At 39.7% G+C, this 13,003-nt stretch overlaps 1 protein-coding gene across 4 annotated transcripts in view; it reads right to left on the bottom strand.

Moving 5' to 3' along the window:
* ipo11 (importin 11) overlaps window positions 1-13,003 on the bottom strand; it is a 430,673-nt gene that overhangs the window by 327,091 nt on the left and 90,579 nt on the right. For all 4 annotated transcript variants that reach the window (XM_063042993.1, XM_063042997.1, XM_063042994.1 and 1 more), the window contains exons 12-14: window positions 11,857-12,009; window positions 8,941-8,984; window positions 2,696-2,786 (exon numbers count right to left, since the gene is read on the bottom strand). In XM_063042993.1, coding sequence (XP_062899063.1) covers window positions 2,696-2,786; window positions 8,941-8,984; window positions 11,857-12,009 — 288 coding nt within the window. The remainder of the gene's footprint in view (window positions 1-2,695; window positions 2,787-8,940; window positions 8,985-11,856; window positions 12,010-13,003) is intronic.

Raw genomic sequence — 13,003 nt, 5'->3', positions numbered from 1 at the left:
GGCTACTTTCGGGATTGATTCTGTTGGATGTTGTGTGATTGCCCTGAGCATTGAACCAGTGGGCTGTGTGTTTAAGTTTGTGCTGGTGTAGATGCTGGCAGGGTAGAGTGGTGGAGTGCTGGTGTGCCTCCATGGAGTTACCGGTAACTAATGCATGCATGTTGAGTGGGGTAGATAGTCATACCCCGGATGAACTGTTAATTCACTTTCTGAGTATGGTTAAAGCTGTTGGTAAAGTTGAAGTTGTAGCATAGAGTTACGATAAAATAGCGGGCTCAGACCTTGTTTTAGTTCAGGCTAGCGCTGACGTAATGGCTGTGGGACTGCCGGTGTCTACCGGTGCCCCAGGTGAGGCAGGGCCTTGGCCTGTCCATACTGTCAGGGAGGAGGAGGAGGTAGCGGTTGAGTCGCCCATAGTTGGGTCAGAGGTTTCAGAGACGGGGTTCTGTCGTTTCTGAGGAGTGAGGGGAAGGAGTGGTTGGATTTGGAATGGCTAATTAGTCCATGTCCCCCAGCGAAGAATGAGAATTCTGAGTTAGTATCCGTCCTTCCCTCTCTGGCGAATAAATGAAAAAATACCCAGGTTCAAGGTCCGCCTATTCTCTGGAATAATGCCCACCCCTAAAGGGGAAGAGGAATATAAGACTTGGACGGAGCAGACCTCTCAGTTGTTAGATGAGAGATGAGTGGCAGTGCTCCGAAGACATAAAGCGACAGATTGGTTGAAAGTTTGAATGGCGGGCCACTGATGTTGTGAGAGCTGTCAGGTTGCGGTCTCCTGTAGCAACAGCTGTCAATTATCTGCAAGCACTGAACAATGCTTTTAGCCCAACAGGAAGCCTCATGGAGCTCATGGTGGGGTTTCAGAATATGCATCGGGAGAAGGGGGAGGCCTCACCAGGTAGACCAGAAGTGTCCCCAGTAGTGTCTGAACCTGAAGAGTGAGGTGAGGGGGTGAGGGGGTGCGGAGGTCTCAGAGAATTAGGCTAGCCTACGCAGCTCCAGGGGAACAGAGTGTGACCCCTACCGTTTTGAGGGAGCTATGTCACTGCTTTGTACACCTGGATTGGACTTTGTGTTTTGCAGGAAGGGTTGGCGAATTATCTCAACGTCATGAGGACATGACTAAATTCGGTGAGGGGAGAGTGTAACACACTGTAAGGTTTCACTGCTAAGGTAATAGTTTCTCTGTAGCAGCAATGTTTAGGTTATGACTAGAGATAATGGGGCATGTTAGCCAAAGAGAGGATGTTGTTCTTTCTTGTGTGTCTGGGAGCCAGGATTTTGTGGTCTTTCGCCAGGGAGCGATGGAGAGAGAGGACGCGAATGGAGAGAGTTGGAAGACCACCGGACAGAGTGGACTAAGGAACCAGGGTTCGAGGGCCGGCTACACTCGGAGGTCAATGGGAACAAATGAATGACCAGTGAGCTTTAACATTGTACGATAGACTGTTTCATGAGAATGGGCCCTTTTCTTTTTTTTTGTTTCTTTACTAACCACATAGTCAAATTAAGAATTATAAAGCTCAATCGTTTAATTGCATTTTGTGTACTGCTTGATATTTTGCGGTGCGGGTTTGTAACTGGGCAACACATCACACAGCATCCACAAAGTGATTTCTCAGTTTGGCAGTGCCAGAGTTGCTTTCCCCCAGACGACCACGGGATGGCCGAACCTGAGGACCCGGGGTTTACAATGTGTTGCATTGAACTGCTGCTGCTAAATTAACAAATTTCACAACACACGCTGGTGATAATAAACCTGATTCTGATTCTGAAGTTTCCAAGATAAGGAAACTAGTTCTACCTATATGATGTCTAAGACTACCAGAGATTTTAAAGTTAGATCTTTAGCAAATTAAGTTAGGAAATACTTTCAGATGCAATTCAATTATGATGATTGGAATTTGCTTCCACAAAATGCAGCTGAGTCAAAAATTTATTCTAATTCAAAACCTAGATCGATAGAAAGCATCACAGTATTGTGGAATGAACAAAAACCTTGTGATATGGTGTCAAGTTACATATCATATATTATCTCAGAAGCAAACCTGACTGACTGAAAGATCAATTCTAGATACCAGAATTGGGTGTATTTCATTCATGATAACAGATCTCAATATATAGGACTCAATATATAATAAGCATTAAATAAAGAAACTACTGGAAATACTCAGGAGATCGGGCAGCATCTGTAGCGAGAGAAGCAGAGGTAACATTTCAGGTTGATAACCTAACAACAGCTTCTGATTTTGTTTCTATTTTCCAACATACTGTTTGCAATTTTTTTGCTTTTACATAATGGAAATAAATGGTGAATTGGTACAACTATTTGAAAAGTTAATTATTTAATAATCCTGCCAATGAATAAAGGAATTTTGTCTCCTTTAAATACTGCTATAAAGTACATCCGGAGTCACTCAAGTACATGTGAAAATATTTAAAAACAAAAGCGTCTTGTTTCTATATTTCTGCAAATACACTATTTTTTTATATTATGTACTGATGTTGATAAAAACATAATTTACATTAGTCCTTTATAGGATGGAGTCAAGCTTCCAACAGCAATAGGATTTTGTTATTTTACAAACAGTACCAAAAGATCCGCAAATATTGCACCTATGCCAAAATAAATCAATCTTATGTAATGAATAATAGGTTGAACTTAAAAATCAAGTAAAAGAATTAAACATACCATGTAGATTTTGAACCATTTCTAATAAAACAGGTGTAAGTGTTTGGCTGTACTCATGAAAAATATCCAAAAACAGCACTTCTGTGCATGGCTGCAAAAAAAAAAGACAAAATAAATTCTATCAATGCACTCATGCAACTTTATACAAGACAATATAGCAGTTAGGATATGTTTCAATTAAAAAGCATTGATAACAACTTCAGCAATGCAGGACACAAACCCATAACTTGTTTTCACCAATTTGCAGCTTCTGGGTTATTAAATCATGAGGCAGAAAAGGCACAGTCACTGAGTCTCCAATATTTCTTTTAATTTGTTCCATTCCCACAATTTCTCCCCTTTCTAACAAATTCTTCACCTTCAGATACTGATTTCATAAAATTTCAAAAGCTAATGCTGAAAAAATTCCATCAATATAACAGCCAGTAAATTCAAATTCCTAACTACCTGTTTTCCTTGTATTCTTCTGACAATCATCCAAAATTATTCTGTCCACACAACTTATCATGATCTTAAGCATCTCAGTCACACTAATTCTGACCACTTTTGTCCCTAGGGGAACATCCCTATCTTGTAATCCCATACACATAAAACATGTATGTAAATTAGGTCTGTACCCTCTCTACAAAGTCTTCATTTCATTTCAAAAATGAAGCGTCTGTAAATGGATACAATTTTAACATGATCTATAGCAAGATCATCTACTTCAGACTTAAAAGAGTTAGAACAGAGTACTTCTAAAACAGTAATACACTGGAAGCAACAGAGGTCCAAAGATCACTAAAATGCCATGAAACCAGAGCAGATTAAAATGTAGATAGCTGTAAATGCAGAATATATAACAATGTAGAGCTGCTGTCATCTCAGGAACAGGTTCAAGGTATTGAAAGGCCAAGTAAAGATAATGCAATTTCTTCCAGAGAAGCTTTGTTGAAACAGATGGGAATTCATAGTTATAAAACATCATGATCACCATTGTCAATGCATATTTATTATCCAGATTATTTAATTACCTAAATTAAAATTTCTCAGCTGCTGCATAAGCATCTGTTAGTCTCGTGAAACCATGGATTAGCGCCTTGGAAGACTTCCAGGGCACAGGCCTGGGCAAGGTTGTATGGAAGACCAGCAGTTGCCCATGCTGCAAGTCTCCCCTCTCCATGCCACCGATGTTGTCCAAGGGAAGGGCGCTAGGGCCGATACAGCTTGGCACCAGTGTCGTCGCAGAGCAATGCGTGGTTAAGTATCTTGCTCAAGGACACAACACGCTGCCTCAGCTAAGGCTTGAACTAGCGACCTTCAGATCACTAGACCAACGCCTTAACCACTTGACCACGCGCCAACACGCCAACAGTACAGCTGCTGTACTGGCATTCAAAACTTAGGACAAATAATAAATCTTTGAATCCTAACCCAATAACTTGTCCTCAAACATTCCTTTGTCCTAAGAATGATGCATTTGACCTGAAATGTTCACTGTTTCTTACCCCACAGATGCTGCCTGATCCTCTTAACTGCTTCTAGCATTTTCAGTTTTTATTTCAGACCCACCAATAATGGAATAATCAAGAACACAATGTACATAACAAGTTCAGTATTTCACTCCACTCCTTCAAGATAAAATAAAATTAATCATTTTGATTGCATGAGATTTTTTCTGATATTGGCATCTTTGCTACCCTCTTGTAGGCTTTCTTTCAACCTTACTCCCTTGTGTTATTTTTCCCCACCTCCCTCCTACATACCACAATCTGCCCCCACTAGGACAATTATCATTTATTTCTAGATGAATGATTTACAATAGGAATTTCACAGTCTGAAGCAGAGTTTCCTTTGAAATAAAATCATCATATTCCATAGAAACATAGAAAATAGATGCAGGGGTAGGCCATTCGGCCCTTTGAGCCTGCACCGCTATTCAGTATGATCATGGCTGATCATCCAACTCAGAACCCTGCCCCAGCCTTCCCCCCATACCCCCGATCCCTTTAGCCACAAGGGCCATATCAAACTCTCTCTTAAATATTTGCCAATGAACTGGCCTCAACTGTTTCCTGTGGCAGAGAATTCCACAGATTCACCACTCTCTGTGTGAAGAAGTTTTTCCTAATCTCCATCCTAAAAGACTTCCCCTTTATCCTCAAACTGTGACCCCTCGTTCTGGACTTCCCCAACATCGGGAACAATCTTCCTGCATCTAGCCTGTCCAATCCCTTTAGGATTTTATATGTTTCAATAAGATCCCCCCTCAATCTTCTAAATTCCAACGAGTATAAGCCTAGTCGATCCAGTCTTTCATCATATGAAAGTCCTGCCATCCCAGGAATCAATCTGGTGAACCTTCTTTGTACTCCCTCTATGGCAAGGATGTCTTTCCTCAGATTAGGGGACCAGAACTGCACACAATACTCCAGGTGTGGTCTCACCAAGGCCTTGTACAACTGCACTAGTACCTCCCTGCTCCTGTACTCGAATCCTCTTGTTATGAATGCCAGCATACCATTCGCCTTTTTCACTGCCTGCTGTACCTGCACGCCCACTTTCAATGACTGGTGTATAATGACACCCAGGTCTCGTTGCACCTCCCCTTTTCCTAATCGGCCACCATTCAGATAATAATCTGTTTTCCTGTTTTTGCCACCAAGGTGGAAAACTTCACATTTATCCACATTAATTTGCATCTGCCATGAATTTGCCCACTCACCCAACCTATCCAAGTCACTCTGCATTCTCTTAGCATCCTCCTCACAGCTAACACTGCCACCCAGCTTTGTGTCATCCGCAAACTTGGAGATGCTGCATTTAATTCCCTTATCCAAATCATTAATATATATTGTAAACAACTGGGGTCCCAGCACTGAGCCTTGCGGTACCCCACTAGTCACTGCCTGCCATTCTGAAAAGGTCCCGTTTATTCCTACTCTTTGCTTCCTGTCTGCCAACCAATTCTCTATCCACATCAATACCTTACCCCCAATACTGTGTGCTTTAAGTTTGCACACTAATCTCCTGTGTGGGACATTGTCAAAAGCCTTTTGAAAATCCAAATATACCACATCCACTGGTTCTCCCCTATCCATTCTACTAGTTACATCCTCAAAAAATTCTGAGTTTCGTCAGACATGTTTTTCCTTTCACAAATCCATGCTGACTTTGTCCAATGATTTCACCGCTTTCCAAATGTGCTGTTATCACATCTTTGATAACTGACTCTAGCATTTTCCCCACCACCGATGTCAGGCTAACCGGTCTATCATTCCCCGGTTTCTCTCTCCCTCCTTTTTTAAACAGTGGGGTTACATTAGTCCAGAATCTAAAGAGTTTTGAAAAATTATCATTAATGCATCCACTATTTCTTGGGCTACTTCCTTAAGCACTCTGGGATTCAGACCATCTGGCCCTGGGGATTTATCTGCCTTTAATCCCTTCAATTTACCTGACACCACTTCCCTACTAACATGTATTTCCCTCAGTTCCTCCATCTCACTGGACCCTCTGTCCCCTACTATTTCCGGAAGATTATTTATGTCCTCCTTAGTGAAGACAGAACCAAAGCAGTTATTCAATTGGTCTGCCATGTCCTTGCTCCCCATAATCAATTCACCTGTTTCTGTCTGTACGGGACCTACATTTGTCTTAACCAATCTTTTTCTTTTCACATATCTATAAAAGCTTTTACAGTCAGTTTTTATGTTCCCTGCCAGCTTTCTCTCATAATCTTTTTTCCCCTTCCTAATTAAGCCCTTTGTCCTCCTCTGCTGGACTCTAAAATTTCTCCCAGTCCTCAAGTGAGCCACTTTTTCTGGCTAATTTGTATGCTTCTTCTTTGGAATTGATACTATCCCTAATTTCCCTTGTCAGCCATGGGTGCACTACCTTCCTTGATTTATTCTTTTGCCAAACTGGGATGAACAATTGTTGTAGTTCATCCATGCCATTTTTAAATGCTTGCCATTGCATATCCACCGTCAATCCTTTAAGTGTCATTTGCCAGTCTATCTTAGCTAATTCACGCCTCATACCTTCAAAGTTACCCTTCTTTAAATTCAGAACCTTTGTTTCTGAATTAACGATGTCACTCTCCATCTTAATAAAGAATTCCACCATATTATGGTCACTCTGACCCAAGGGGGCTCTCACGACAAGATTGCTAACTAACCCTTCCTCATTGCTCAATACCCAGTCTAGAATAGCCTGGTAAGTTGACTGCAGTTCCTTGTATTACACACTGGTAATTTCTACACTAGTCTGTCAGTACTTGGCTTTTCAAGGTGGTGTATCTGCTTAAGTACCGTAAATTCCGGCGTAAAAGCCGAGAATTTGGCCCTATATTTTGGTCCTAAAGTTAGGGGGTTGGCTTATACAAGGGTGCCAACTTTGGGAAAATGAATACACGGAAGACAGGTCGTATTTATTGGCTGTTTTTGAGTCAAATACAAAAGAAAATACAAACACTTACACAAAAGTAAAGATCTACCGAACACATTCTGTTTCTCAATTTACTTGTACACACTGTTGTCATCAAACATTCATTCCACTGTCGACGCATGAATTCTTTGAATGGTTTGTTTAAACTCACATCTAGTGGCTGGAGCACAGATGTCAAACCACCGGGGATGACTGTAATGTCTGTATCTTTCAATGCTGCTTTTGTCTCACCTGACAAGTGCGCTTTGAACATGTCCCAGACAAGTAGCGACTTTTCCTTCCCGAAACCTTGAGGACGTCAACACCACACCTCTTTAACCCACTTCAAGCAACCCACTTTGTCCATCCAGCCGCGTTCTTGAACGTAAACAACAACATCCCGTGGGAACTTTTCTTTCTTTGGGAATGTTTTCCTCTTAAAAATCACCATCGTGGTAGTTTGGTCCTATCAGCCATACACGTTAACACAACAGCAAAATGATGCTTCTCGTGTCCAGTTGTTTTGACAAGCACTGTCTTCTCCTCCTTCTGATTGACAATGCGGCTGCCAGCAAAATCAAAGAACATTGGTGTCTCATCCATGTTACCAATCAATGAGAGTGGGTAAGAATGTGCCTTTCGATGCTTGATTACGAACGATTGGAAGCCCATAATCTTATTCTCAAGGTTGCTCGGTAACTTCTCAGCAATCCTTGTTTTTAGTCTCAATGCAAGATCATGTCTTTTCATAAATCGGGTGCACCAACTTCACGTAGCTTTGAAATTTTCGCTGACCTCACCATGTTTTTCAGCCCATTTCAACGCTTGAACTTGAATCATTTCTCTGGTAACAATGTATCCAGACGATCGCTGGTGATTCACCCACTAAAACGTTTTTTTTTCCAGTTCTGGCCACTGGCATGTTTTCCCGCGGTTTGCACATTTCATCTTTGGCATTTCCCTCAGCGTGTCCTCTGCCTTTCTCCACTCTCTCACTTGTTTCTCGTTTACACTAAACTTCTTAGCAGCTACAGAATCATTCGTTCCTTTAGCAAAATCAACAATCTTCAGCTTGAAGCCAGCATCATATCGCATTCATTTTAATCTTTTGTACATGGTGGTCGCAAACTCAATACTGAGTACACGTACTGATCCTGCCACCCCGTGTTATGTTTTAATGAGATTACGATGGGCGCTAAATGATTTCACAGGGGTTACATTTCAGAGGATTCTTTACCATTGGGAACCTAATCCAAAACTTCCCTCCCTGATTTATTTATTAAGAATTCGCTTATAACGCTCTACAATGTGTAGGCCTGTTTTCTTAGCAGGTAGTGGTTCACAAAATTTCCAGGTTCCGGATCTGGCAAAACTGAGTACCAGCATGTGAGATCTTGTGATCTTTTCCGGTTAAAGCAAAAACCTCTACAAAAGGGGTCGGCTTATACAAAGGTAACATGAAAAAGTCACTTTTTTAACCTTGAAAATGGGGGGGTCGGCTTATACACCGGAATTTACAGTACGTCTCTTCCTACTCTCCAAAGCCTGTTTATCTTTATTCAGGATAGCTGGGCAAGACATGAAAATGAAACTTTGGGGATATGGGTTGATCAATAGGAAGTCATATTAATTTAGAATGATTGTTTTCAGTGTAACAATGCAACATTTTAGTTACAATTACTAATAATTATCTATCAAAAACACAACTGGATGTATTCTTGAAATCACATTTTTCCAACAGCAGTCTGCAAATCAAACAATAAATTAACTTTAGAAAAATCATCCTTTAACAATACAACTACATCAATAGGAATAAATTTGATATAAGCTCAACTTACCCTTAAACTGTATTTGTAAGAATCCCCTCCAGCCTCTTCCACCGCTGTTGAAATACAGAATTTAAAAATAATTTTCAGCATGAATGTCACAAAAGTTATTCGTTTCCAAATGAGTTAATGATAAAAGAATAAGCAACACATTACTCCAAAGCCACTTAGAACAAAACACTTATTACATTCCTAGCATCTTTAAGGAATAAAAGGAGCAGAGATAGGAAAAAAGGGAAGAAGGAAAATCAAAGAGACAATGAAAAGGCACTGGACTACCCCAAGAGAGAGGCAAGACTGAAGGTCAAAGAGGTAATGTAGCACTGTGGTTAAGTTGCTGGACAGCCATTCAAGTTCTGATCTAGGGCAAGAGTGTCAATCCAGCTGTGAAAGTAAAGCAATATTATGTAAATACAAAATTAAAATATTCCTTCCATGAAACCACTAGGATGGTTCACTGATGGAACTGATAGATTCTTAACTACTTCCACAGTCGGAAGTCAATTAGAGACAGGCAATACATGCTGGTATTGCCATAAACATAGGCAAGCAAGGGAACAAAATGGGAGAAATGGAGATGGATCGTAAAGAAGAGGGGAGTCTCTGGCACCCCACTCACCCTGCAGTTTAACATGTTTCTATTGCTTCTTTCTTTGTTCTCATGAAAGTCTCTGACCCAAATGATTACACGAGGAATTCTGCAGATGCTGGGAATTCGAGCAACACACATCAAAGTTGCTGGTGCGTTCACCAGAAACTTTGATGTGTGACCCAAATGATTACTTCTGTTTCTCTTCCCACAGATGTGGCCTGATTTCCTAAAGCACAGACAACTGCTTTTCCCATTTCCCCACCACTCCCAACAGATGCTGCTTAAGCTATTGATAGTCTAGGAGTTTGTTTTGCCTCCAGTTTCTTTTGACTTCATTCCACTAATTTTTAATGTTACTTTCTTATCTTTCCTTTTTTACAAAAGATGGTGGAAATCCAAAGCAACACATACAAAATTCTAAAGGACCTCTGCAGGTCAGGTGGCATCAATGGAAAAGAATAAAGAGTCAACTTTTCGGGCTAAGCCCCTAATGAAATAAAACAATCACAGCCATCAAAGAATAATTCATTTATGAGTTTTTACAATGCATGTATATTTTCATTACAAAATTATATTACGTGTTAAAAGTATGACATGTCAGGTTTTCTGCATGCCAACTCATTTATGGCCTTCTTTATGCAAATACAGAAGACCACTTCTTAGAACAGAATGGGGATTAGAATTTAGCATGTGCTGAAATATTGCTGCTCAATTTGAGATTGTTATGGAATATAATCTGCAATTCACTATAATTAGATTTCCTACATTTATTTTAAGTTTGTAAAAGCAACATACTATTATACAAAATGGGAATGAAAACATCCCACAATCAAAGATCATCTATGGCTTGATTCAAAATATAATATTATTCAAAATATAATGCAAGACGTAGAGACAAAACATGATTCCATTCTTAATTCCATTCTAATTCTTGAAGAGAATTATTAAGCTGTCAAAGCCCTCCAAGTGAAGAAGTTCCTCATTTCAGTTCTAAATTTCTTATCCTTTGTCTTGAGACATCCTCTCTTCATTGACCCAATCAAGCAAGGAATTCTGAATGTTTCAATGAGGTCGCCACTTTTCTAAACTCTAAAAACAGAGTCCAACCTAAGTGAGATATTTTAACAGAGAAAAATACAACCAGGCACCAAGATGGTGCATTGTCACTCCAATCCCTCCAGGACAAGAAATTTCTTTATTTAAAAGCAAGAATAAAACTACACATTACAATCCCTGCGTGGTCATGTCAAAGCTGCATAATAATCATGAAATATCTATATTCCACCCCGCCCCCAAGCAACAAAGAGCAAAGTAGCTATTTTTTCCCTAATAGCTTGATGAACATTCACATTAGCTTTGATGTGAAACACAGGAAACCAAATTCCCTCTGAATATCAACAGCTTCAATCTCACCAGTTTAAAACTCAGTGCTGCTGTTGCAGTAGATAACCTCAGGTTATTTTTACACTGTACTCTATCTGCCATATAGTTAGTCGCTCTTAGTTTTTCTAAACCTACTCAAAGCCTCCTTACAACCTAATCACTGTTCTTGCTTCCACATAGGTATGTTGTCAGCTATTTCCCAGCAATACTATAAAAGATATGAAGTTGAAATCTAAGACCAAAACATGTTTCACTTGTATACTACCCACAGAAAGTAAAACAAATATTATTGTCATATTGGTATAAAAATACACTCAGCTCAATTTGCAAAAATCCCAGCTCTTTTCTCCGAATGCCAATAACTTGTTGTACTGAAAAAAAGTGACATTAACAACAAAAAAAAGTAGCAAACTGTAATTTATACTGAGATTATATATACAAACCTTTATTACTTAGAGAAGTTACTAATCAACACCTGTCTTCCAGTCACATCACTGTGTAAGGCAACTAATGGTTTGATAAAAGCGTTGCTTTAAATTAGCACGTGGCATCTTGCCTAGTTACTGACTCAATAGAAAATGTCTCAGTGTAAACATACAGGCAACCATAATTTATATTTAGTGATAGGATCTTTAAAACTTAAATCTTGCCATGTAGGTTTTCTACTCTTAAAATTTGTTTACATGTTATATTTCAGTTGTTGCATTGTATGTGTTCACTAACATATTTAAGAAATGAACATTTCACAGTAAGTGCATGTAACCCATGGTAAATTTAATGCTTCAAGGTTTATTAGCAGTGAATATCTTAGGCATGACAAAACCTGTGACTTGAAAACAAATAGCTTTATCATCCAGTATTTATATAATACAAAAACTTCCTATGTCTTAACCAGGTTATAGATAACTGAAACACCTATCTTGAAGTAATTTTCTATGCAATTAGAAACTCACCAAACCCCTCAGGGTCTTCCTCCCACATGGATAGCTCCTCAGGTGTCAGTAGAAAATAATGAGATACTAATCTTCTACAGATTTCAGTTAAAGTTGAATAGTTGAAGAAATATATTTTTATCTTATGTGCTTCCAAGGTTTCAGGCTTGCTTTCTAAAATGAAAAAAAATATATTTCAGCTGCACTATCTTGTAACCACTGCTTTTCTATCTGATTTGCACTCATGTCAACAATGTGCTTTGCACACATTTATTCACAATTTTTTATTTACAGATCTGAGAGAAACAAACCTAGGCATCTATGGGTTTAATGGAAGAAAGTCTCAAGGGACTGATTCTGCAACATTTTCATACATATTATAAAACATCTAAAAAGATTCAAGCAAATTGTCTGAGCAGTTGGTTAAAGAATGCTGCTCAAAGAATGATGAAGGTAGAGCAGTGGATGTAGTGTATATGGATTTCAGAAAGGCATTTGATACAGTTCCCCATTCAAGACTCCTTCAGAAAGTAAGGCATGGGATCCAAGGAGACCTTGCTTTGTGGATCCAGAATTGGCTTGCCCACAGAAGGCAAAGGGTGGTTGTAGATGGTTTTATTCTGCATGGAGGTCAGTGACCAATGGTGTCCCACAGGGATCTGTTCTGGGACCCCTCCTCTTTGTGATTTTTATAAAAGACCTGGATGATGAAGTAGAAGGGTGAGTTAGTAAGTTTGCTCGTGACACAAAGGCTGGGGGAGTTGTGGACAGTCTGAAGAGTTGTCAGAGGTTCAGCAGGACATCGACAGGATGCAGAACTGGACTGAGAAGTGCCAGATGGACTTCAACCCAGATAAGTGTGAAGTGGTTCATTTTGGTAGGTCATAGTGCCAAGAGTCTTATAAATGGTAAGACCCTTGGCACTATGGAGGATCTGAGAGATCTCGGGCTCTGTGTCCATAGGACACTCAAAGCTGCTGCGCAGGTTGACAGTGTTGTTAAGAAGGCATATAGTGTGTTAGCATTCATCAACCAAGGGATTGAGTTCAAGAGCCATGAGGTAACGTTACAGCTATATATGACCTTTTTTTATATAATTTTTATTGAATTTTCAAAAAGAATACATGGAAAGATAAAATCTACCCACCCCCCCTCCCCTTAACCCTCC

The sequence above is a fragment of the Mobula hypostoma genome, chromosome 3 (assembly GCF_963921235.1).
Source record: "Mobula hypostoma chromosome 3, sMobHyp1.1, whole genome shotgun sequence".
Taxonomy (NCBI): Eukaryota; Metazoa; Chordata; class Chondrichthyes; order Myliobatiformes; family Myliobatidae; genus Mobula; species Mobula hypostoma.
This window is presented reverse-complemented; position numbering and strand designations above follow the sequence as displayed.